The sequence below is a fragment of the Zootoca vivipara genome, chromosome 10 (assembly GCF_963506605.1).
Source record: "Zootoca vivipara chromosome 10, rZooViv1.1, whole genome shotgun sequence".
NCBI lineage: Eukaryota > Metazoa > Chordata > Lepidosauria > Squamata > Lacertidae > Zootoca > Zootoca vivipara.
Window position 1 is genome coordinate 27,039,753 of NC_083285.1, and position 27,526 is coordinate 27,067,278.

The 27,526-nt window shown below is 41.8% G+C and overlaps 1 protein-coding gene across 3 annotated transcripts in view; it reads left to right on the top strand.

Annotated features, from left to right (window-relative positions):
* HMGA2 (high mobility group AT-hook 2) overlaps positions 1–26,592 on the top strand; it is a 135,254-nt gene extending 108,662 nt beyond the window's left edge. For all 3 annotated transcript variants that reach the window (XM_035128506.2, XM_060279639.1, XM_035128509.2), the window contains 2 exons: positions 8,294–8,326; positions 23,145–26,592. In XM_035128506.2, coding sequence (XP_034984397.1) covers positions 8,294–8,326; positions 23,145–23,155 — 44 coding nt within the window. In that variant the 3' untranslated portion in view covers positions 23,156–26,592. The remainder of the gene's footprint in view (positions 1–8,293; positions 8,327–23,144) is intronic.
* The last annotated feature ends 934 nt before the right edge of the window (positions 26,593–27,526 follow it).

Consider the following 27,526-nt stretch of genomic DNA (forward strand, 5'->3'; position numbering starts at 1 on the left):
CTTTCTTTCTTTCTTTCTTTCTTTCTTTCTTTCTTTCTTTCTTTCTTTCTCCACTTCCCCACCCTCTTCTACTCATGTACAATGTGAGGTGTAGCCATTGTCAACTTCTGTTAAAAAGATTCTGGGTACACTGTCAACTCCAGTTGGTTTTAATTAGGAATGGATGGAATGGAACACTTCAATTCTTGAAACTGTTCAGGGACTTCCAACTTCCAGTTGGTTCCACTCTGGTATAATTCTTGTTAGAAATCCAAATTTTAGAATATAAGTGGTATAAAGAAAATAGCTGTTTGGTTTGGAGTTTGTTTGTTGTTTTAAAAATTTTCCCACGGCGTTCCGACGGTCAATACGTCCTACGAAAAATTCGTCTAATTAATTCGTCTAATCTAGTTAATTAATGCGTTCCTATGGGCTCCGGGGGACTGGCGGCAGTGGCAGCGCTTGCTCGCTTGGCTTGTGGAAGGCAGGCAGACAGGCGGCAACAGCCCCTCCCTGTCCTTGCCACCTGCCTGCCTGTCTTTGCTGTCACCGGTGGGGGGAGAGGAACGAACAGAGAGAAAGCTGTCCTTTCTCTCCGTTCGTTCCTCTCCCCCCACCGCCGATCTGTCCTTGCTGTCAGCGGTGGGGGAGAGGAATGAACTGAGAGAAAGCTGTCCTTTCTCTCCATTCGTTCCTCTCCCTCCCACCGCTGACAGCAAGGACAGATCCCGGGGTTCGGAGACTCCAAACCCCAGGATCTGTGCACGCTCAGCAGAAGGGAGAGAGGAACGAAGGAAGAGAAAGCAGCCCTTTCTCTTCCTTCATTCCTCTCCCCCTGCCGCCGACAGCAAGGACAGATCCCGGGGTTCGGAGTCTCCCCAGCTTTCTCTTCCTTCGTTCCTCTCCCCCCCGCCCGACAGAGCCGGCATCTGACGAGGGTTCGGAAGCCCCGTCAAATGCCGCTGTGCCGGGCTAGGTGGCGGGGAAAGCGGAGGAATGCGCTAGTTCTTCTTTCCTCTTCCCGCGCTAGTTCCCCTTCGTGTTCCGCTGGTCTCTGCCGGTTGCCCCTCACTGCTCACGGCAACCGGCAGAGACCAGCAGAACACAAAGGGGAACCAGCTGCAGCGCGGGAAGAAGGCTGTCAGCGCCTCTCAGCTGATCTTCCTTTGCCTTCTTCCCTTGCTACAGCTGGTTCGCCTTTCACTAGACAAATGCCTTTTGCAAATAGGTTTTGTGATCGGAGGTTTTTATGGCCACACTTCGCAAGACCTTGTCGTCTTGCAAGGCAACCTCCGATCGCAAAACCCATTCGTCTAGTGAAAAATTCGTCTACCAGGGCATTCGTCTAGTGAGGCACCACTGTACTGGAAAAACAGTCACATCATAATGGAATGCCTCTCTTGTGACTCACAGGCAGCCAATCACATGAGAGCTACTGCCAGAGTAGGGGGGAAAGCCATGTTAAAAGTACACAGTAATTCAACATAAGTAAAAATTCCCATTTCAGGAAATTAAATCATTATCCTTAACAGTGTGCACTTGTGAGGATAGCTCCACCCAAGTAATTACGGAGATCGAAAGAGGCTCTAGTGTAAAAATGCCTGGTAGGACGAAAGTAATAACTCGCTATTGAAGATCTTGGAGGCAAGAGGTTCTTCCACAGCGAGCTGCTTTTTGACACTTACATTTATTCCTAATATGGTGATAATAATGTGTCAGCTTTACAGGTTGGTCATGAAGACAACTGTATCTGAAAAGCTTTCAGCAGTTTGCAAAAGGGTTGCTATTTATTATTTATTAAATATACCTACTGCCCTCCATCTGTGGATCATAGGGCAGTTTACAGAATAAAAACACAACGTTCCATATGGAGTTCGTGAACAGTCCAATATCTGGAGAAAGGTTTGCTTTCTCCAACATTTGATAACTCCCCAAAGGAAGTCGGCATGGTCCTCCGGACTGTGACTATTTTACAGGAGGATTCAAGCACATACCGGAAATTCAGGTTTGCACATTTAAAGTAAAATAAAAGGCTCTGCACAAGTCCACTTCAGAAAAAGAAACAGATTTATTTATTCATTTTGGAAAGTGATGCAGAAATGATTTGAAAAGAGTGGGATGAATGAATGGCTAACAGGAAGATGTGTCAACACCCACAGCTGTCAACCCTCCCTTTTTTTGCGGGAAACTCCCTTATTCCACGCCACAGCTGTCAACTTTCCCTTTTTTTTTTGCTGAAAATACCCTTATTCCAGCACCGTTTCCTGCTGCTATCCTGGATTGTTAGATATACCGTAGACTGTCCCCGGGACAGGTGAGGCAGCTGATCCCTTATTTTCAAATCCGAAAGTTGACAGCTATGGTCAACACCCTCCAAACAAATCAGGAAAAATCCTTCCTGTTCTATAACTCTGAAAACAAATTGGAATGAATGCTCAGTAAAGGCCAGATATAATCTAACCTCCATGTAAGCTTTGTACAAGCAAATCGGGACGAGTGCTCAAGAAAGTGCTCCTCTGGAAGGGCTCTCTGTCTTTTCCCTCCTTTCTCAAAAAGTGTGTCTTACCTCCCAGCATCCAGATCCTTCTACCTCATTTCTTTCTTCTGTGCCTATTTGAGGGCTCATCTACACTTCTGCTTGTCCTGCCACTTTCCCCCGGGGAAAGCCACTCTTTACTTCTGAATTGGAACAAATGTCAGTTGGGTTTTCTGTGGATTGTTATGTGCTCCGATTCAGCAGTAAAGCGCAGGCTCTTCCTGGGGGATGCAGCAGGGCAAACGGGAAACCTCTCAGACCTGTGCTTACTAGCTGTGGGATGAGCAAAGTGTGGACGAACCCAAGTCTCTCATGCAGGTTGCACTGGCATGTCCTGGAACACAGGGAAGTGATTTAGCTTTCCCTCTTGAGTAGCAGAGCACCAATGCTAAAATTTCTGTATTGTTTTTACATGAAAATGCAAGCTAGCTGGGCTGTTGTCAACCATGGATTGTCCTTTACTCCTGGATAGCTCAAAATGCAAGGCTATCTACTGTATTCAGCAAATGTTGTTTAGTTGTGTCCGACTCTTCATGACCCCATGGACCATGCAAATACAATAATATCAATACAAAAAAAATGCATTTTGTTATCCAACTTGTTTGTTCAATTTGTTTGTTTCAACCTTATCTAGCAGCCTTTTTTCAGGATTCAGTTACATTGCAGCGATCTGCCTTACACATGCAACTGCTACAAACTTTGAGCTGACCAGACCTTTGCACCCTTCGGGGCCTGAATGTTGTTGCCAGAAGACTGCATTTCAAAAGGCCTTGCTCTCTTTAATAATCTCAGTCATTAGCACTCCTTCCACCTCTTTCCCCTCCCCTGCTGATTACACCTGTACACATGTTTACTCCAAAACCACATCAAATCCACAGACATTCTTGCAGGCTGACTGGTTTCTACTGCTCAGAAATCCCCCTGTTTCTTGGCTGAGTACCCTGCATTCATGTGACTCCTGCACACTGCAACTCAATGAAATCCTCTGAAACAGCTGCCAATTCACCAAATTTTCCATGAATTAGGTCCTGACACTTCAATGAGAGGAAAGACAATGTCTGAAACAAGGCCAACTCTGGCTCACTGCCTAGTATGTGTCACAGTAATTCTACCAGCTGCCCTTCGATACAGCACTTCATACTTTACAGACCACCAAGCAGATCCCTGAATACTTCAGTGCTGTTTGGAGTTGGAGCTGCCAGTATGTTTTCTCAGCCTCTGGCACCCAGTGGCTCCAGGCTGGACCCAGAAAGTTTTTGTGCATGTTTGTTTTGGTTTGTTTTTATTTTTATGAATGGCTGTAGAAGAGGAGTCTTGACTGAACCGAGGCACAATACTGCAGCCATTCATGAAAATAGCAAAAGGAAAACATTGTACTTTGACTGATTGGATGCAGACCAAAGTTTATAGGAATGTTACTCATTCAGGACTTTTGCTGTCTAAAGGCTGATAACGTCTTTGCCTGCTAGATTATGGCTTGTAATTTAAAAAGTGTGGATTTGTGATCCTGGATAGATTGATTGTACTTCTACAAACTAGTTCAATCTTTTTTTCTTTGCCTCAGAGGAGGGGGGGGGATTTTTAAGTCTTCCTCGAACCATTTCATTTCTGAAAAAGAGACATGCTGCTAGAAAACTCACTTCTTTTCAGATTTCCACCAAAAGTTTGGTCCAGGGAAAAAAAATACAATCTCTAGATTACTTATGTGTTTCCTAGCTTTCACATGGAAAAACTGTGTGACTCAAAATGAAGCCATTTAAGGCTTAAAACAGGGAAGACATTATTCACAATGTGGATATTCCCTACACATAACTGTCTAGAAAGCAGGAATATGTGCAACTTGACAGGGCATTGAGTTGCCTCCAACTAAGCGCTACTCAGCGTAGGCCCATTGAAATCATTGTCCCGCCTTTAGTCTGTCATGGAAATCAAGGCAGTATACATGTGGTTCCCAAGCAGCTACCAGTAACATGGGGCAGAAAAGTTTCTACAGAACATTTTCCATTTCATAAGTTCATTGGGTACAATGACTGGATGCCACTTGCAAATAAATATTGGGCGGAATTGTCAGTTCTGAAATTGTTAGCTTTGTTTATCAAATACAAGGAAAATAAACTTGCTAGACTAAATCGCCCTCTAGGGGCAGGTGTTCCCAAAGTGGTCCACGAGCTTCATTCAGGTGGAAAGTGGCACACCTGCATGAAATATTCATACTGATTTTTAGTTGTATTGTATTGTATTATTAATTTTGCGAATAACTTCCCATGAGGCATTTCAAATTTAATTTACAATACAATGACATATATAAAATAGATATGTCTATAAAAAGTCAGTAAGAACTTTTTTTAATTTAAAAAACTACTATAAATATAAAAAGATTAAAACAACAGCAACACATTTGTAAAATTAATTCAGATCCAGGATGGATACCAACTGAGATAAATAAAAGCCACACACAGCCATCACTAATACCAGGTACAGAAAGCGTGATGTTTTGCTGGAGTCTTTCTGTTCTCAATCCAGTCAACTCTGTTCTGCCCTGCTCCTAAGTATTGGAGCATTCTGCTATCCATGTTGGCCAAAATAACGTTTTAAATCAGGTGTGCGGGACCTTTGGACCTCCAGATGTTGCTGAATGAACTACAGATCATTGGTCCATCTAGCTCAGGCATCCCCAAACTTTGGCCCTCCAGATGTTTTGGACTACAATTCCCATCTTCCCCGACCATTGATCCTGTTAGCTAGGGATCATGGGAGTTGTAGGCCAAAACATCTGGAGGGCCGCAGTTTGGGGATGCCTGATCTAGCTCAATAGTGTTCACACTGACTAGTGATGGCTTTCCAGGGTTTCTGCTAGACCTTCCTGGAAATGCTGGGGATTTAACCTAGGACCTTCAGTATGCAGATGCTCTATCACTGAACTATGGTCCTTCAGTAGGGTTTCTTATAAACTAATGGGAACGCGGGAGGCGCTGTGGTCTAAACCATTGAGCCTCTTGGGCTTGCTGATCAGAAGGTTGGCAGTTTGAATTCCTGTGCCGGGGTGAGCTCCTGTTTCTCTGTCCCAGCTCCTGCTAACCTAGCAGTTTGAAAGCATGCCAGTGCAAGTAGATAAATAGGTAGTGCTGTGGCAGGAAGGTAAACGGCATTTCTGTGCGCTATGGTTTCAGTCACGGTGTTCCATTGCTCCAGAGAAGCGGTTTAGTCATGCTGGCCACATGACCCAGAGCTGTCTGTGGACAAATGCCATCTCCCTCGGCCTGAAGCAAGACGAGCGCCGCAACCCCATAGTCACCTTTGACTGGCCTTAACCGTCCAAGTGTCGTTTACCTTTTTACCTTATAAACTAGAAAGGATGAGTCCATTTAACTGGTAACAGACGGCGTGAAACAGGTGAGGCGTATGCTGCAGGAAATAATTTGCTGGGGGAAATGTGAGCTTGAGGAGGGAATTGAAAGAGGAGAAGGAGTTGGCTTGCCAGATCAGAAGTGGGGGCAGCATTCTGTCAAAATGGGCAGGATTTATTCTGTGAAGCTGTGAAGTAATTAAAAAGAAAGTGCCTTTCTGAACTTCTTTACCTCACAGCTGAGTAGGCACAGCCAGATCACACAGATCTGCAAAGGGTGTGATTTTCAGGTGGTCTTGAGCAAGCATTTCATATTTAAGGAATTTAGTATTGAAATATGAAAGGAGATGCAATGATAGATGATAATGGTCAAGACAGGTGGGTGTCTACTAGCCTTTAAAGCCAGGATATATCTGTACACCTTGTGACCCACCAGGCTAAATGCAGCCTGCCTGCCGGATGTTCTACAACCATGTTTTTGTGGCCACAGGCAACAAAACCAAAGGTTTACGGGGGTGTCATACATAGCATGTGGGCTGCATTTGACTTTGAAAAGTCACAAGTTGTACTTTTTATGCTTTAAGAAACAGGTTGGATTTTCAACAGCACTGGGAAACACCCCAGGCTGACCACATATTCATTTGAACTCAAGTGTGATGGGGAACTCAAAAGTGGGGAGCTAAAATGTTATGATAATGTACCAACGATCCAGGACTGGCAGACAAAGACGGTGGAATATGCTGAGTTGGCGAAATTGACTGGGAAAATCCAAAACCAGCGGGATCAAACATTTCAAAAAAGACTGGAATAAGTTTATAGAGTATTTGAAGGATAATTGTAAACATTTAACAGCACTGATAGGATTGGTTTAAAGCTTGATAGTTTATAGAAAGCACGGATTTACAATTAATATAATTTAGTGATTATTGGAATTGAATAGAGAATAAAGAGGGGAAATTGAAATGCAATTTTAAAAAAGATATAATTTAAGGTAATCATGGGCTGGGAGGAAGGGGAGTCAAGTGCTCATGAGAGTGGAATATAATTCAAAAACTTGAGTGTGCTATATTTATATAAAATGGAAAGTTAATTAAAAAATTTTTTTTAAAAAAATCATTTGGTAACATGTCTAGAAAGTTGAGCCATGGGTGATTTTGCAAACCTGGCCCTACATCGGTCTCCCATGGACCCTTATGTTCTACTTCAGAGGATATAGACTTTTTGTCTTCAGAGATTTGACTCCTTGCATAGTATATCCTTAATACAGTAAGCTGTGAGTTCATTGTTTTAAGGAATCTCTGCATGCTCCAAAAGGATTGAAACCAGACTCTTCTTATTCAAACCACAATTGTATTTTAGTCCTCCGCTTGGTATAATGAGAAGAAAAATCACTATGAATGCATTAAAAAAACAAAAAACCCTCTCCATACCTAAGTTTCAGATACACAGACCAATGCAGCGAAATGTCAGTTGGCAGCTGGGATAGCTCAATTGGTAGAGCATGAGATTCAGTTTCAGCATTGTGGGTTTGAGCCCCACATTGGACAAAAGATTCCTGCTTTACAGGGGGTTGGACTAGATGACTCTTGTGTGGTCCCTTCCAACTCTACAATATAGGGATACTTTGAAAGAAAATGATGTACACAAATCTGGATGACCTCAAAAGCAGGTATGGGGGTGGACTTTGTACAATGTTGCAGTACTGTTCTCTCTTTGCCTATATTTACTGGAATTCAATGAAGACTAATAGAATTCTGCAAATATTCCCCAACTGTAGTTTTTGTTTACATTATTTTCATGTATGCCATGGGAATGTTATATAAAGTATGTGCAGCTAAATTAGAATCATTGTAGAAAATATGCAAACAATCTCTTGTCTTTCCCAGCTGTACTGTTGTATTGTAAAAGTTACCCGTTCCCAATGCCCAGACTGGAAATTTATAAGTATATAATTCTAATCAAAAAGGATACACATCATATCACACATAATACTGAAAATTGAGGTTTTCCTGCTGTATGTTACATTGGTCTTCACCTACCTGGTATTCTCCAGATGTTTTGGACTACTGTTCCCATGAGCATCGTCCTGATGGGCTCCATATTGAGGAAGGCTTTGTTACACAGTACAGTCATACCTTGGAAGTCGAATGGAATCTGTTCCTGAAGTCCGTTCGACTTCCAAAATGTTTGAAACCCAAATTGCGGCATCTGATTGGCTGCAGGAAGCTCCTGCAGCCAATCAGAAGCCGTGGAAGCCCCGTCAGATGTTTGGGTTCCAAAAGAACATTCGCAAACCAGAACAATCACTTCGGGAGCCAAAATGTCTGAGTTTCTGGGTGTTCAGGATCCAAGGTACGACTGTATGAGAAAGGGGAGACTTTCCTTTGTCATAAGCCATCTAAACAATATACTTCTTTACTCTTTATTTGCAGCCACAACAGGTGACCCAGAAGAAGCCAGCTCGGGTAAGTAGGTGTGTGTGTGTGTGTGTGTGTGTGTGTGTGTGTGTGTGTGTGTGTGTGTGAATTATTGGCTGTGTGCTAAATTCATATAGTTCCATACATCTGTAATTCTAATCTGACATTGACATGTAATGAACAGAAATACAGTACTTGAGGGTAAATAAACGAGATGATTTTATGACGATTAAAGAAGGACAACATCGCAAACAAGAATCTTATTTCATCAGGTGCATGTTAAACTTTTTTTTTTACTAACATTTCTTTAGAGCCAAATGGTGACAAAACAGAAGTTAAAAAACCACAAAACACAATAATAATTATAAATGAATGAAGCTAAAGCAAATTAAAACAGCCACAGAAGAAACCCAACAGCAGTTTAATGATCTAAACCATGGGTAGGAAAACTAAGGCCCGGGGGCTGGATCCTGCCCAATTGCCTTCTAAATCCGGCCCATGGACGGTCCGGCAATCAGCGTGTTTTTACAGTTTTTACATGAGTAGAATGTGTCCTTTTATTTAAAATGCATCTCTGGGTTATTTGTGGGGCCTGCCTGGTGCTTTTACATGAGTAGAATGTGTGCTATTATTTAAAATGCATCTCTGGGTTATTTGCGGGGCATAGGAATTCGTTCATTCCCCCCCAAAAAATATAGTCCGCCCCCCCCCACAAGGTCTGAGGGACAGTGGACCAGTCCCCTGCTGAAAAACTTTGCTGACCCCTGATAAACAACAACACATTTTTAAAACTGAAAGACTAAAAATTATTTAAAGAGGCAAACTGCTGAAAAGTCCCTCTCTCTTCAGCAGGGGCAATTGCAGAAGGGCCTCAGAAGATGACCTTAAGATCTGGGTAGGTATATATGGGAAGATTCTTAGGGCCTAGAACAGGGATCAGCAAACTTTTTCAGCAGGGGGCCGGTCCACTGTCCCTCAGACCTTGTGGGGGGCTGGACTAAATTTTGAAATTTTGAAAAAATAAATAAAAATGAATGAATTCCTATGCCCCACAAATAACCCAGAGATGCATTTTAAATAAAAGCACACATTCTACTCATGTAAAAACATGCTGATTTAGATTTAGAAGGCGATTGGGCCTTAGTTTGGGGACCCTGGCCTAGAAACAGACTAACTGTCATTGTAGATTACAGAGCACTGGCATAATATGACCCTTTTAGCCAGTCCCAGTTGACAATCTGGCCAGGCTATTTTGGCCTAACCGAGCTTTCTAGACCATTTTCAAAGGTAGACACACAGACAATGCCTTTCAGCAATGTAGAATTGGCCTATTAAACAGCCATTAACCCCACTTTGTCACACTGTCTTGTTTAAAAGGATTATTTTCTCACCTTTTCAATGAATATTTATGGATGAAATGGGAGCTCTAAACCATTTTACGGACTCCAAACACATAGTCGGAACATGGTAGTTATTACACTACACACTGCTTAACATGGAAAACTATGGTAGACTCTTATATAATATGAGCATAAAATCCTTAGTGAGTATAATAGAGGAGACACTGAGGATCAGAAGCGATTTCAGGATCCATGAAAGGATGGGGAAGCTCTCTTTACGTGTTACTAAAAAAATGGCAGTGTTTTCTTGAGTCCCGAGGCGTGACTGGCTCAGGAGTGGAGTGACAGGTGAAGATGGAGAGAAAAGAGGAGGACATTCGGATGGGAGCTGAGACCGGAGAGAAGAGGCTGGGGGGAGCGGATGCTTTCAGCTCCCAGGTTCCTGCTGCCTCAGCTGGGGAAGCAGGAGTCTCATCTCTCCCCTTCTCTTTGAGACAAAGGAACACAGCCAGGGAATCTGAGAGGGAGTCAGCCCACAGCTAGAAAAGGAGAAACCAAAGTTGGACGGACTCCTTGGGGAGATGCCAAGGGAGATGTAAGTGGGTAGGAGGGGAAGCACTTTGCAGAGGTTGGTCTCCAGCACACCAGTACAGGTGCTTAACAGGATTAGAAGGAATTACACATGATAGACAAAGAAACTAGAAATATCAACAGCCATTGCTTGATTCAGGGATGTTGAGGTGCTCGGAGGCCCGAAGTCCAGGGGATCTGCAAGCTTTATAATGTATAAAGAGGGTGACATACCGGTATCCTGCTGGTCCTGCCAACACCTTCAAACCACAGGAAAAGACTTCTGTAGCACCTGGAAGGGGAGGCTCCCTTAGGAATCTAGGAAGCTGTCTTGCATGCAGCTTTATAGATTACTTCTATATGAGCCTGCTCCTCCTCCAGTTCAAACTATCAGTAGGGTCTGTGTGGGTTCCAACATCTTTAACTGGGATCCTGGTGGTCTGCTGATTGCCAGTGCTTCTTTCCACCCACACTCCCAAACAAAACATTCTTTGCAATAGCTCACAGACTTCAACTTTTCACATCGGCTAAAACCAAGCTGCTGATTTTTAATTGTTTTTTAGAAAACCTTATTACTTTAGAAATAATGGAGATAACCTAATTTATGGTTTGGGATCATTTTTCAGCAATGATATCGAGTGGCTTTGTTACGAATGTGCTGCCCAGCCATTCCCCTCTAGCAGTTCTAGTTAGCAGGTTAAAAATATCTTTGCTCATTTGAGCATTGAACACAATCAGTATAGCAACTAGCGTAAAAATATTGATTTGGCCTTTGACAGGGTTACCATTCTCAGGGTCTAAGCTAAAGTTGGCCTGAAACCTATTCTTGCCTCCTTAGAAGTGAGTCCCACTAGGTCCAGTGGGACTTAGTCCCAAGTAAAGAAGTATAGGGCTGCGGTCTTAACCTGTTCCCAGGTGAAAGTATTAAATCTCAGGGCAAGGAAGCAGAGAGAAGCATGTTCCTGCCACCAGCAACCTTCTTCTAACATTTCCAACATGTTCTTCCAGTTTCATTTTCTCTCATTTTATGGGAGAGAGTAAACTGAAAGGTGGACACCCAAGCTTGTATTATTATTATTATTATTATTATTATTATTATTATTATTATTATTATTATTATTTATACCCCACCCATCTGGCTGGGTTTCCCCCGCCACTCTGGGCGGCTTCCAACAAATACAAAAATACATTAAAATATCACAGATTAAAAACTTCCCTAAACAGGGCTCCCTTTAGGTGTTTTCTAAATGTCAGGTAGTTGTTTATCTCCTTGACCTCCGATGGGAGGGTGTTCCACAGGGCGGGCGCCGCTACCAAGAAGGCCCTCTGCCTGGTTCCCTGTAGCTTTGCTTCTCACAGTGAGGGAACCGCCAGAAGGCCCTCGGCGCTGGATCTCAGTGTCCAGGCTGAACCATGGGGGTGGAGACGCTCCTTCGGGTATATAGGACCGAGGCCGTTTATATTGTATTACAGTGGTGCCTCGCTAGACGAAATTAATTCATTGCACGGGTCTTTTCTTATAGCGAAAAATTCGTCTAGCGAATCCCATAGGAATGCATTGAAATTTTTTTGAATTTTTTTTTGCCCATAGGAACGCATTAATTGAATTTCAATGCATTCCTATGGGAAACCGCGATTTGCTAGACGAATTTTTCGCAAAACGCATTCGTCTAGCGAGACAAGCTCCGCTCGAAAAATCCTTTCGTTAAGTGGAAATTTCGTTAAGCAGGGCATTCGTTAAGCGAGGCACCACTGTATATAAATATATTGTATTATAAATATATTTTGGAAATGCATAGGAAATTGGACAATAATTCTGCAAAGGAGCTTGAAGGGGGATGCTTGGGATATCTATTATCTGTCTTTCTCAATATGTACTTTGAGCCTCAGAAAAACTAGCAGCCCTTTTATTTGGGAAGCTGGAATATGCCTGAAGAGGCTGTACAGCCTAAGAAGGATGAAAGTCCTGCCACAGTTCAGTCTTGTGTCTCTTTGCCTTTCTACTCCCTTTTATTTTACTTGACCGAAATAATCTATAAAAGCAAATAGTTCAGGCTCAAAATTAACAAGAACATGAGCTCATGCAGGCTTCCTAATCTGAGCTGTCTAAGGAAATAATGATAAAATATAAACATAGGGACTACATGGAAGTTCATGGAGGATAATGTAAATCTTATACTACATTCAGAGGAATCACTTCCTTTTCCATCTGTTTCCTTCAAAATAGCCTTGCAGATGGTTTTTCCAGACAGCTTTCTGGATTAAGGTAGAAATCTCCCCGCAATGGGATTTGGAAATATTAAGCCCAAGCCTTGTAGTACCAAAGTGTTTAGTTGTAGTTTGGACCAGCAGCTTTGGCTACTCTAGGCCAGGTGTGAGAAACATTTTTCAGTCCCAGAGCCATGTTCCCTTGTGACGAGCTCTCAGGGGGCTGCATGCCATTGCTGGGTGGAACCAAAGGCAAAGAGCGGGCAGAGGAAGGTAATAGGCTGCAGATACAGTAATAGGCTACATTCAAGCCATGTAAAAATCCTAGGTTTCTGTTTGTGCACACACTATAAACATGAGGGGTCATCACAGTTCTGGGATACATTCCAGCCAGGCAAAAGCAGCCGGGCAAAAGCACTTGAGGAGTGTTCAGAGCAGGGCCAGACCAAAATATTTTGGCACCTGAGGCAAACCACAGAATCACATCCCCCCCAGTACCCAGTTTATACCAGTGGTGGTGTGGAATAATTTTTGCTTACACCACCAGACTCCTAAACACAACTCCGATACAGACCACTCTGTAACTCTCCCCTACAATGCAGCATGCAAAATCCAGTTGTAGTGTTTCGTGCCCTCTGGAACAAGAGGTTACCTGCTTTTAGCATTCCAGTTCTGATACCAAAGATCATTGTGTGAGCTCCTTGTTGCCCCCACCCTGCCTGCCCAATGCACACACAGTAACACACTGTTGCAGTTTCCAGTTGTATTATTTTTATTTATTAATGATCATGCATCTGAAACACTTTATTTTGACATAAGTTGAAAGGTATGCTTTTGTGTATGGAACATTTTGTTGTATACTGGTTTGAACTTCTAGATCTGTGTTTTCAAAGATGTCCCGTTTAGTTTTTTGTTGTTGTTGTTTTAAACCAAGCTCCTATCTCGTATTTTCATCTCAAATAATACCACCAGTTTTCTTTAGAATATTGTGCAAAATACAGAAGAGTCTAAGGTAGTGTCCCCCTCCCCCTTTTTTTACTACAGTTCTATAAATGTCATTATCTTCCAGCTTTCAAACACACTGCAGGGCAAATACATTCACTAAATCTTACTTTAGGGACAGATGCTTTCTAGCTTAGAGCCATGAAGACACTATGTAAAATTCAACAGTATCTTCAGACAGTTAAAGAACCCAGAGGATTTTCCATTTTGCAGCTGGAGAATGCAAGAGCAGGTTACACTGTGAAATGATATTCTCTCAGTATTAATACGGACTCTTAAATCATAAGATATGTGTATGTCCACATGATAGCTGTGAAATGAATTATAGCTACTGAGAGAACTCCTGCAGTGAACTTGTTTTAGAAAAGGTTGCCAGATCTACATGCAAGCCACCAGTTAAGTTTAAACATATCTTGCAGAAAAGTTAGGTATGCTATGTTTAAAGACAGAATGTTTATTGTGCCCTTTCAGCTACTGCCCTTTGATAGGCCTGTCTGAGGATTAAAGGGTATATAAATTTGACAACACAAAGTTGGCATTTCTAGTAAAATCTGTTGTACTTTTATGCTTAAATTGCTAAATAGAGGAAAAACAAGCCAGTTTCCTAATTTGCAAGCAGTTTGCAACAGCTGTATCCTTCGCCAGAGTGTCATATGGGTGATTATATTGTAAAATAATACAAAGGAAATAGTTATTTTTAGGGACGCATCATGAAGATTATCAAAGCGAAACTTTTAAAAAACACACACACAACAGGACATACTTTATTTTTATCACTTCTGAAGCATAAAAACAATATGCGTGTAAATCTGTCATTTGACCAATTATGTGAAAGGGGGTTTCAAAAACGAAGGTTTTTATAATGGTAATTGCAAGATTAAACACACGTAGCCATACAGTTGCCCCCTAAATCTCCTCCCCTTTTTCTGAAGGCTCTAAAGCCACCTGTCAGTAGCCCAACTGCTGGGTACTTCAGAGGTACAAACTCTCACATACTTATTAACTATTTTTACTCATTTCCTATAATTTCTTTCCCCTTCTCCTTTCATAGCTAATCTCCTGGCCTACTTAAACTCTTCAAGGCTGAGGCGTGGTCTGTGGGAATCTTGCCTAACAGCAGCAAGTGTCTATACCAGGCTTTCTCAACCTTGGCCCTCCAGATTTTTTTGGCCTACAACTCCCATGATCCCTAGCTAGCAAGATCAGTGGTCAGGGATGATGGGAATTGTAGTCTCAAAACATCTGGAGGGCCGAGATTGAGGAATCCTGGTCTATAATCAGTAGCCATGATTAGGCAGAAACTGTTGCCTAGCAATAACTGGATAAGCATATATTTCCTTACATTGCTCGGAAAAATGCATTTATTATTATTATTATTATTATTATTATTATTATTATTATTATTATTTAAGCAATGCATGTGAAAAAGCACATAATAAAAACATTACCCCTGACCTAAGACAAACAACCTGTTTCCCCAAACACACAAGAGGAATCTTTCCAGAAAAAACACCCCAACAAAGCCTATGGCAGAAAAACTCACAATACCTGTCAATATGCCAGGAGTCTCTCATCAAATATTTAACTTATTCAAAGAAAGCCATATCTTATTATTTCTACACTAAATTTGGCATGAGCTCTCCTCACAACTTCCTCTCCTACACTCCCTCCCTTACACTAAGTTTCAGGTCAATGAGTGCAGCCATTTTCAATCTATATCCCTTAGAATCTACTGCTACCATTTCTCATTATAAAGGCGGAATACGGTTCAGCTGACACTCCTTAGCATAGGGCCATAACTGTGCCCTCTACAAAGATCAGGCCAGAGACATACCCTGTGTTTTAGACAAGTTGTTATTTAATCTTACAAGGAAACTAGATTGTTCTTGCTGTACAATACATCCCTGTCTTTCCATCGAAATAATCTGCAATTAAGTCACATCATGAAACCAAAAATCCACAGTAATAATTCCGGCACAGTCAAGCAGTAGACAAAGAATATAATCAGGCAAACACAGATTCTTTGCCAGCCCACTTAAACCATGTAGTGGCGTACAGTGCACCCCGCTTAGCAAGGCATTCTGTAGGATATGTGCTGTCTCAGACATTGCCATCAGCTGTGCCTTATTTGAACCCTTTTGAGCTATATCACAAGCCCCAGTCCTATTCCTCTGATAAAAAAAAATTCTGAGCATTCCTCAAGGAAGCTATAGCCGTACTTGCTGAACTTTCGTTCATGTAATCAAAGGGGAGGTCAAGGGAAAACCAGGAAAAATTGCTCTCTCTCTCTCTCTCTCTCTCTCTCTCTCTCTCTCCAATTCAGATATTGCGCCCACTGAAGAATGTGCTTGTTAAACCCCTTGTATAGTTGGGACTTCATTTTTCTTTGTGAAGTGGGCTGCTATGTATATGGCTGTGAGCTGTTCAGTGCTTGGAACCCTCCTTGACTGGCGCTCATAAAAATGTCACTATGCACTTCCACTTTGAAAGGCTCTTTTATCTTACCTTCCTGAAGCCCCCTTTCCAAAGGGTAAGCACGCTTGACCAGGAAGCAGCAGCTTTGCCTTCCCACATAGTTAGGTCTTAATGAGGTGTGCACAGCTCTTGGCTTTCGACTTTCGTGTAACTTCAAAGCTGCTGTTTTCACATTTGACTAGAGGCCTACAGCTAGCGTTTTGGCTGGTATACATGTCTCTTTGCTCTCTCGCATACGCAACGCAGCAGAGTTGATCGTAGCCATGTGTACTGTGGTACCTTGGTTTACAAACTTAATCCGTTCCTGAAGTCTGTTCTTAAACCAAATCCATTCTTAAACCAAGGCACACTTTCCCTAATGAGGCCTCCTGCCGCCGGTACCCTTCCACCATTCGGATTTCGTTCATAGACCTAGGTAAAGTTCGCAAACTGGAACACTACTTCCGGTTTTGCAGAGTTCATAAACTGAATAGTTTGTAAACAGGACTGTTTGTAAACCAAGGTACCACTGTACTTGGAAGTTCAATATGTCTTACTCTCGTTTAATTGTACATAGGATTGTAACCTTCCTTCTTTACCTTTGCTCTCATGCACCCTTCTGGGAGGGAAAATGAGAAGCATCTGCTGCTGCCACTGTGCCCTGGTCTTCTCATTTGTGCCCGGCCCTCATCCATCACAGATATCAATGCAAAGAAGGTTGCAGCAGCTAAAGACCAAATGGATGGCAGCCATCTTTAAATATCTGAAGGGCTGTCATGTGGAAGGTGGAGCAAGCTTGCTTTCTGCAGGTTGAAGGAACGGATTCAAATTGCAAGAAAGGTTATTCTCACATAATATCAGGAAGGATGGTAACAGCCATTCAAGAATGGAAGAGACAACCTCGGAAGCTGGCAGACTCTCCTCCACTGGAGCTTTCTAAGCAGAGGTTGGGTGGGCACCTGCCAAGGATTCTTCACCTGCACTTCCTGCATTGGGGGTCCTGTTCCAGCTCTCCCACTCTATGATTCTGTGACTAATTGGGAATGGGTTTAATGGCAGCTTCTCCTTTCCCTGAAAGACAAGAGTATGATGTAAACAAAGTTCTAATTCCTGTGTACATTTACATGGATGTTAGCCACTGAATTCAATTGGACTTCCTAACGTGCACAGGATTGGACTGTAGCTAAAATTTTGTTGCTCTTTCTCTTTCCCTTTCCCTTTCCCTTTCTAGTGCTGCCCATTCCTAGTTCTCTTCATCCAGGAAGACATACTTCCTGTTTATAGGAACAGAAGAATCTGCTTCATACAGTATCAAGTTAGGCCTCTGGTCCACCAGGCAACAGGCAGTGTCTCTCTAGGGCAGGGGTCAGCAAACTTTTTCAACAGGGGGCTGGTTCACTGTCCCTCAGACCTGGGGTGTGTGGACTATTTTTTTATATAAAAAATGAATGAATTCCTATGCCCCACAAATAACCCAGAGATGCATTTTAAATAAAAGGACACATTCTACTCATGTAAAAACATGGCGATTCCTGGACCATCCGCGGGCCGGATTTAGAAGGTGATTGAGCCGCATCCGGCCCCCGGGCCTTAGTTTGGGGATCCCTGCTCTAGGGTTTCTTGTCTGCTCACTTCCTGCTTTAAGCCGGTCACCTGTTCCAAGCATAGCCCACCTGCTGTTGTGAAGATACTGGAGGAGGTATAAAGTAGCTGCAAAAAGGGACTTCATTCTTGTGCCACAGGCATCAAATTTTAGTTCCCGAACCACATTTTTCTGTGCACCCCCTCAATTAGTACAGCTAACTCCCAGATGCACAGGGAATGTGTTCCAAAGATGAGTTATCTTAGGTCTATAGCCACTTGTGATGGGAGACTGTCCTGGTTTTTGTTTTTGTTTTAAAAAAATTCTTTTTACATGTAAAAGAGTATGGAAAAGCATAGAGTCAATCACTATTCCCCTGCCTCAAAAAAATACCTGCTCCCACTTTCTGCCTCAACAGCAAAACCAATGAAATAACCCACAGGATGTTGGAGAATAAATTCCCTTAAATTTTAAATGTTGTGGAATCATTTTTATTTTATTAATAAGAATTTATCTTACCAATATTGTTGTATTTTATACCACTCATTTATAAAATAACTTTAAACATAGTGGGCCAACTATATTTAAGTAAGTTCTGCTTGATTTGCATTGACGCTGAGTCCCTGACAATGAATCTTTGCCTCTTAAAAGAAATCCAATGCTGTAAGACCGCGTACCCACTTACCTTGGAGTAAGCCCTAATAAACATAAAATATGTACTTCTGAGTAGATATACATATTATGTAGTAGCATCTGATCTCAGATTAACCTACATGGAAACAAATTGGACTTTGCTGTCCAAGAAACAAGAGGGGCAAACTACAGAGATTCTAAAGGCTAGAAAAATGGAGAGAAACAAGAAACAAAAGTGCATGAAAGGGGAGGGTAAAACAGCAGCTCTTAGGAACCCAGGGATTCCTACATCCTGGTGTCCAAGCAACTCACTTGTCAGTCACAGCTCTGACTTCAATTATTGATTAAAATCATGGAAATGTGGGCGCAAACTGGCTGGCACATCCCACAGAATCACTGAAACATTGCCTGCTCAATAACTTCCCTTATAGGAGGCCTAGGGGTTTTTTGTGTTTTGTTTTTAATGAAAGCTCAGTCTGGGGATTGTATCCAATACTAGTTCTACACAAAGTAAAACATTGAAATTAATGGCCATGACTGACTAAAGTCCATTAATTTTGGATACATCTGGCATGGGCTCAGGCGCAATTGCTTCAGCTGCATCACTATAATCTGACCATAGTGACAGGTCCATTTCAGTGGATGAAACAGCCACTGAGAATGTTTTCTAAGCAAATCTCTGTAAAGTCAGAAAACCCTGAGATTCAGAGGTATTGGTATGAAATTTATTTGCCTTTTATGTTGCTGTTGATGTTGCAGTAAGCAAATGCTTGTCACTGAAGCAAGTGGATGATGTCTCCTGTTTGAAGAGGCACAGTGTAAATATTTTCATAACCACCTACAATCACATTGCTTTGCTGAGGAATACAGATAAATTATTCCCATATATACAGCACCCATAGCTGCCAAGTCTCCCGTTTCCCCCGGGAAACCCCCGTTTTTACTTACCTTTTCCCGGTGGTCCCCCATATCACTTCGTCTCCTGTTTTTCTCCATTATTTTCTCCTGCCGGCGGCCATTTTTTTCACCTAATTTGCCCTTCTATGGGCACAAAAAATGGCTGCCGCCGGCTTCAAAAGTCGCATCTACACATGACCGGAAGTGCGTAGATGTGACTTCCGGTGTCAGCGGCAGCCATTTTGGTGCCCATAGATGGGCGGCCCGACACCGGAAGTTGCGTCGATGCACTTCCGGTCATGCGTAGAAGCTACTTTTGAAGCTGGCGGTGGCCATTTTTTGTGCCCATAGAAGGGCAAAGCGACACCGGAAGTTACGTCGCCGCAACGTCCGGTGTCACACGGCTGCCGGTCCCGGATTCTGCAGTCCGGAACTTGGAAGGTAAGACAGCACCTCTTGGAGCACGTAGGACCCAGGGCAGAAGAGTTATCTGCAGATGACAGCTTCCACACATGGATTGCCCATGCTGGATTTGAAATTGTACACATTCTGTAGCAGCAAATAAAATGTGATCTAGGGTCATCGTTTACAGCAAAACAGTTTCTGGCATCTTTGTGGAAAAGCAGCTACAGTTATGACCTCAAGGAGCTGTGAATTATTGACGTTTCCCACCAGGATGTTTCACATATCTCTTCATGCTTGTGCAACACAGAGGTCTCTTGCTTAGATACAGCACCAGTAATGAGGTGCCAGTACTCATATCCAGTGTTCGAAACTCCCATTGTTCTAGGTGCATTTTGCGACGGGGAACTTCATTAGTGTGAGCAGTTTCTGAGCTCTGGGCACAGTACCGAGGCTAAGATTTCAGATTAAAACTGCAGAGTGAAAGGAGAGGAGGGCCTTTTTCTGCCTCCCCACTTCCAGCTACTCTCTGAAGACTGGAGAAGGGGGGTGGTCAGGAAAAGGACCAGACCATGTGAAAAATGAACATACTGTATTATTTTAGCCGCAGTTCGTTCATCTTCAGCTATGTATTCTTTCTTATAAAAAAGTGTGCCTAGTTGTTGCATCCATAACCTAGGTTTAAGGTGCCCTTTTAGCTCCTAACTTTCATATCTCAGTTTCCAACACTACTCATATCTTGTCACAAGTGTCATGGGTGTAGGGACAAAACGGCTGCCATGAACAGCAAAGAAAAGGATGGCGGTTGTACTCTGTACCAGTGAGTATCATCACAAAAAACACTGATTAGATGAATGGAGTCGCCGAGTCTCCATTGCAGCATTTTACGTACTGCACACAAGGTGCAGTAGGCGGGTTGGGCCAGCAACAACCACAACTGGGACCCCAAAAGCCCTTTAGAACGGCAGATAAATGTCTGTTTCATATGTTTCCTTTATCCCTGTGTTTGGAGGTGTTTAATAGCAAGTGAGCCATACCTGGATGACTCCGCTTCATTTGGCAAGCAAAGGATGCCAATTTTACTTAGGATGCCAGAAACCACTGCAAACACCTCAGCTGCTAAAGCAGGGGCGGAATCATACAATGGAGCTCCCTGGCAACTTCCTTTGTGAATGCACCACAGTAACTTGCTTTAAGATATGAGCAGTGGGATTATGGGCCTGACCAGGCAAGGAGCACACTCTGTCTCGCTGTTTTGGACAAGTCACTGTCTTTCAGCCTGAACCACAAAACAGGGTTGATGCAAGAGAGAGAGAAAATGTGACAATGAAATATTTGTAACGTGTCCCCACCATTCTGCACAGGCTGGGAAAGGAGTTTTGACAGTAAACAATTACTAGCAGGGGGCTGTGTAAAGTTTACCTCAGCAGCAGCTTACGTATTGTTGCGCAATGGAGAAACAGGACGGTGGCTGGAAATGAGTGATTGTGATGAATGGAACTGTATTTGTGCGATAGGTTACTGCCTTTTTTGTAATTTAAATATTAATTGAAAAGATAAGGTCAGGGGTTAGCAGACACTTGGCTTCTCTCTCTCTCGTCTGCCCGTGGCTTTGATCATGCTACATCTTTCTTTGTGCTTCGTTCTCCAGAGACTATCTCAGGGTCATGGCCTGTTTCCTAGTCAAGAGGTATAAACCTACTGGCTTAAATATTTGAGGCCCACAGTTTTTAGCAGGGGGGCTTCCCCCCTTTTTCTTTTTTGTTTCATGCTTTCCCCATTTCCCACATAACCCAGAGCAGACTAAACAAAACCAGTGTGAAATCTCATGGCTTGATGCTGCTATGGTTATATTTTTTAAGCTGTCATCCATTCATTTGTACTTGTGTTTATTCCCTGGATTTACAGCTTTTTCAAGCCTTTTTTGGGGGGGTGGATGTTTGAAACCTTTTGAGGGGTGGGGGAAAGGATTGCAGTAAGCAGTGGCCTATGATTAAAGCCTAGCGTTGTTTCTTTCCTCTGCATGCTGCTCTTGTGCAGTAGTGTCACACATGGTAGCATTTAAGATGCCCTTCACAGCTGAAGTGTTTCAAACACTAATGAATGGAAGTTTGGTCACATAATGCAGACAAGCTGTAAGGCATGCTTTGCTGAATGGTGTACGGCAGTGGCCTGGGAAAGGAAGAGAGTTATAAATTGTGTCAGTTAGCCACCCAGACAAAATGAAGCCATGTGGAAAATCAAATCTATTAAAGTATGAAGACTGTTATAAGCTGGTCATTCTTAAAAGGTCTCAGTTTGCTGTACGGGTAAATGTTTACCTATTCGCCCTAGATCTTTTTCACATGCTGTCTTACAAGATGATGTGCAGCATTTGATAAAAATCAACTTCTCGCTCACAGGCCCCCTTTTATCAGCAATGTTTATTGTCTCCAGTTTACCACCCATATCCTGAAAGGTACTGCTGCACATTAATTGAATAAGGAGTGTAAAAAGGATGGCGAAGTACAGCAAGGTCAGGAGATGGCCCCTACATATTTTAAGACCAAAGGGAACGGGAGGACTCTGGCTGCTGAGAGAGAGAGAGAGAGAGAGAGAGAGAGAGAGAGAGAGAGAGAGAGAGAGAGAGAGAGAGAGAGCGAGCAAAATGAAGCTATGTCGGGTTTTTGTTTCGTGTGGTTAACGCAGATTTTAGACATTGACTTTCAAAACAATGTTGTCTTTAACACCCTTTTTAGGCTTCAGATGGAGTGCCATAGTGGCACTTGGTTTAACAAAATCTCAATAATGGCTGAGTGGGACTATTGTGGTATAGTGTATATTGTGATAGGTTAGGATGTGGGAGGCCAAAGTTCAATTCCGCACTCAGCTGTAAAGCTTGTTGGGTGGCCTTGCTCAGGTTTCCATTTCGAAGCCTAACCTGCTTCCCAGGATTGTTGGCTGGGTGGATAAATGAGATAAGCAACTATAAAGTATGGTTGTGCACTGAAAAGTCTGGGAGACAGGACGAATAACAAAAGAACCATTCACATTAGATTCACAGCCTTTAGAAGAAGCACTTGCCTTCTCCCCCATCTGAAAGCTGGAATAGTTTGCATTTCTTGTCATCTATTTTTCTCCATGCAGTTTTTTAAAGGCACATATGTACCATATGAAGGCATGTCTCCCTGGCACACTTTGGTGTGATTCCCACAGTTGCAGTATTACCGTACTTGTAGTATTTGCCACAATTTTAAAAAAAAACACCACGACAGGGTATACCAATAGTTTTTGGTGGAATGTGGCTGTGTTTTATAAACAGTGTACCGGTACTTTTAGGGTACTTTTTAGCCCCAAACCATCACGAGGTGGCTTCCGACATATAAAAATACAATGTATACCATCAAAACATCTAAAATACTAGCACAAATAACTGTAAGAACATCTGTGGGACACCACAGCAATAAAAGAACAATAAGAGCAGTACTCAACTCAATATAATTTCATTAAAATCAGGTCAAATAATTGAATCCCATTCAGCACCAATTCAGACAAAAGAACCACGATATATATTATAGAAGGGAAAGAAACTTGGAATCAGTATATATTTGATGCCTGTTTGAAGACCTGCAGAGGTTAAGCCATTTGCACCTTATTTGGAATTGAATTCCACCAATGGGTCTCCTGCTGAGAATGCCCTCCTCTCCCTCATGTAAATGGACTCTGTTGAATAGTTTTGAACCTAGAAGCATCATTAATATTTGCACCACTAATTTGCCATTTTGGTTGCACATTTCAGGAACAGACTGAAGAGACATCCTCACAAGAATCTGCAGAAGATGATTAGAAGACCACCCATTGCAATTTCTACCTCATCAGCAGTTGGGTCTTTTGAAGGGAGAAGACACTGCCTTGACCACTTGCTTCTGTTGCCACAATCTTTCCACTTTGGCCTGAGGGGGGACGGGGAGGGGGGGAATCACATAACCTTAAAAAGGACTTATTAATCACCTTTGTTGTAATCCCTTCACTGCCCCGGTTTTTAGTGAAACTGCTGTAATACAGGGGGACACAGATTAATGATGCAACATTTAATTACTGTTTTCTATTTTATTTTGCTTTAACCTACTAATAGTTTGTTTGAGCTGCTAAGTAAGGGTGAATGGGTCAGTAAATCTCTGAACCGGGTTTTAAGTCATTCACTGCACTGCATATAAATAAGACTTTTGTAAAATATTAATTATAATGGGCATTCAAATAGGAAGGCCTTGGTGTTTGACACCAGTCCTTACAACACCTCTGACAACCCACTCCCCTAGCTTAGTAATTTCCCTGTTTAGAACACCAAAGATAAGGATTAGATACTACTCTTTTTATAGCCTTGTTCTAGATTTGTGCTTGATTGATTTTTATTTTTTTTAACATTACTGGTATTTCAAGATACATTGATGGCTGATATTTTTTCACTTAATTCAGCTGATATTCAGGAAAGAAAGCCACAAGAAAAAAAGGTACTTTTACTTTGCGAAAGGGAAAAAAATGACAAAGATACATTGTATATTCACTAATACACATATATCTGCAGAAGTAGTACTCAACCGAACTCAACAGCACACCTCTGTGGGAACATATTGACATCTCTTCAGGTAGACTGTGCTTTCTGGGAAGCCTCTGTTGCTGGCAAAGTGTTGACAGCAGACCCTCTCTCACAGCAGACATTTAACAGCTAAACTTCGAATTTAAAACAGTACCTCAGAATTGTTCTGAATCATGGTCATAAACTGGAACTGAGGGCAAAGAGTCAAATTCTTTGTTTGACTTAACTCACTACTGTCGGTCCCGTTCTATTGTTTCTAAACAGATGGATCTCTGTTCTTAAATCACACATCTCAATGCAACAGCCAACACCGTGTACCTCAAGTGAGCTTGTTATTACTTTTCAGCAATATACCTTGACATAGGATGGTTTGCTGGGCAGCTTTAACCCAGTTACATGTCTCCACCTTTTTCACTCAAAGCAGCACTTTTTAGCCACAAATGCAATATTACCCCATTTTCCAATACTACCTCTGATATTTACCATTAACTCAACAGTCATATAAACATTTGCTGCTATAATCATACAATGCAGATTATTATTATTGGGTAGGTAAACATTAATTTCTGCATTTCCCCCTTATTTCTACTTTTGTCACCTAATTGCAGCCAAGGAGACAATACTTTTAGTGTTTTTCAGCATAACCATTCCCCCCCCCTCTTTTTATGCCTTTACTCTGCTAAATTTCTATGTAATATACCATTAACTTGAATATATTTTTGTACCGAATTGCTCATAAGGTTTGTAAGGATAATTTTCTTCGATAACACTACATGACAGAAAAAAATAATAATTAACCGCAATGTTTAAATATTACTGTCCAAGTTTGTACCTCAAATAATTTTTTTAAGGAAATGGACTAGTTGATTGACAAAGACCTACCTCCAGACTATAAATGGAATGAACTTGTTGTTTCTTTCAGCATTAGTTTTTGAGAAGATTGAAACATTTAGGACTGCAACAAATCCCTGATCAAAACTATTTTTTTTTGTAAATGAACTTTGTGGGAAATGAATGCATTAATTACCTTTCCTATTAAAAACAACCCTTCAAAGAAACTTGAATCTTTGTAGGTGGGAGGCAACAAGCTCAGCTTTTTGCATAATGCAATCACAAATATGTGCGTGTGTTTTAAAAAACTAGTAGATTGTATGTGAATACTTTTCAAGTATCTTCCATGTATTTTTCACAAATGTGATTTTTTTTAAAAAAAATATGTGTCAACCAGATTTATTTTAAATGCTTCTTATGTAGAGTTTAATACCTCTTTCTCTTTCTCTTTCTCCCTTTCTATGTCTCTCACACAGCCGGTATGTCTACTTGTTAACATGGTTTCATAGCTGCCAAGTTCTCCCTTTTTTTAAGGGAAATTCCCTTATGCTGAATAGGCTTCCTCGCGAGAAAAGGGAAAACTTGGCAGCTATGCATGGTTTTACTATTTGGGCCAGGGGTAGTTTCTCAGGAAGGCTTTCTTCAGTATGACTCAAGTACTTAGCCAAATGCAACTAAGGAAAACTACTTCCTGGCTGCCTCACAGTAGAGAACATTAAGACAAGCGCCTCACCAAGGGACTTCTTGCTGTGGATCACCAAGAATGAAATTAGCGGCAGGGTAGCGGTGGAATTGGCATCCTTGCGTTACCAAACTGCCTTATGGGCCCTAGTCATGTCTATTCAAGCTGTTGCCCGGGATCAAAAGCACAGAGCACAGTGACTATGCATGGGAGGCATTTTAGCCCCCTGAAAAGCCCTCCACCTTTTCCAAAAAGATTGCAAGGCGCTCTAGAGCAGCACCCCATGAGGCACAGTGGGTTACTGTTTGAAGAAATTACCTAATTAATAGAGGCACTGGGTCAGGACTTGATAACATGCTTTATTACTTATATCATGGAGTTTTAAGATGCACACAGGCCACACTCCAAAACTCTTATAAGTGTCCAAGGTGCACCCGTATTCAATTCAGGAGGGGAGAATTTCTCTTCAGTTTTAGAGAGTGTTGTGAACACAAAATGGGAAACCCCCATGGAGAAATGCATTAGAGAGACTCATTGAAGGGAATTAGGTAGCTCTTGGCAGCATGGTATATTTCTGGAGCATCTGGGTTTGTGTAACAGCATGAGACGAAACAAATGTTATCAGTATATGTGGGTCAGATATCAAACTCCAAGGGACTTTACAGCTCTGATGAAATAAAATTTTATATTTTCTGTAATATTGTAGAACAATCAAAATACATTACTACCTCTCAGGGTCTTCTATACCTCATTTTTCAGACTTAAAAAAAAACTGCTTGTGACCACTGAAACAGAAAGATCATCATAAAAATTTATATATATATAGTTTATTTTTGTGGGAGATAAATTTTATAGGACTGTTCTTTGCTGTCATTGGTCACAGCTAAATAAGACTGGACATTAACCTTTCTGCCATTTCTGCAAGATGGATGTACTTGCAGAAAAAAAGTATCAAGATGTATAACTACAGTTTACTTTTTCCTGTTTTCCTTGCCTGTCTCCTAACTCTTCGCTTTGTTATTCATATAGAGTTTCTGACTACGACTGTACTTTGAATTGCTTGCTTGTTGAACATGTTCTTTTAATGGATTATCACCGTCTGTTCAGCACAATAAACATAATAGCCGCTGTAATCCCCATGTTGTTTGATTCCTAGTGTTTTGTCACAGCTCCATGAAATAAGCAATAAAGTTTGGTCCCCATGAACCAAGTTTGTAAGAAAAGAAAAGAAAAGAAAAGAATGCATGCCAGTTATCTTTGTTCAAGCAACATGGGTCATACATGAAAGATTCATATCAAAATATTCCTAGGAGATATAGCCATACTATGGTGAGCTTAAAAAAAGTATAAACACACTTCTGTATATTTATTCAGCAACTTTGGCCGTACAGCTGCTTTGACCCAGCACACACAGCAAACAAGAGTTTTGATATATCCACAGATCAGACCATGGTCTAGGCCACCCCCGCCACCATGCATTTCATTGTATCATGGTAGCTACATGTTGAAGCATGTTTTTGAAGGAGATGGTGGATAAATTGCTTTAAGAAACTACACTAAATCTACTCTCATTCGTAAGGCATTCCTGTATTGGAATTCTTTGCAAATGGAATTGCCACATAGGATCCACATTATATGGAGCATTGTGCTGTATCTCACTTATTTAAAAACACTTTTCTCTGCTATGCACCACAGTATTTTACAGCAAGTGCATTTTTAAAAGTTGGAAGTTCCTAAGGCACATGTACTGTATAATATTCCCCATTACACAATTAGGTAGCACACATCTCTAATTGTGTGTAATCGTGTGGCAAGTGTTTGGTGTTTGAAAGCACACTTTCCTTTTATTTTACACAAGCAAATGTGTGCGCCATCCCACAAGCATGGTCATTTGTGCATAAAATTTGGTGTGGCTTCCCCCCAACACCCTGCTTTGTTTTCCCTTAAAGACAAGAGCAGGGGAGGAAGTTGGAGGGAGGGAAAATGTGTCAAGTTGGTTCTGTAGGATCAAACCCGCTTCCCACTGACAACAGCAGTAACAGCACATTATTTGTCCACATGGACTCGGAAC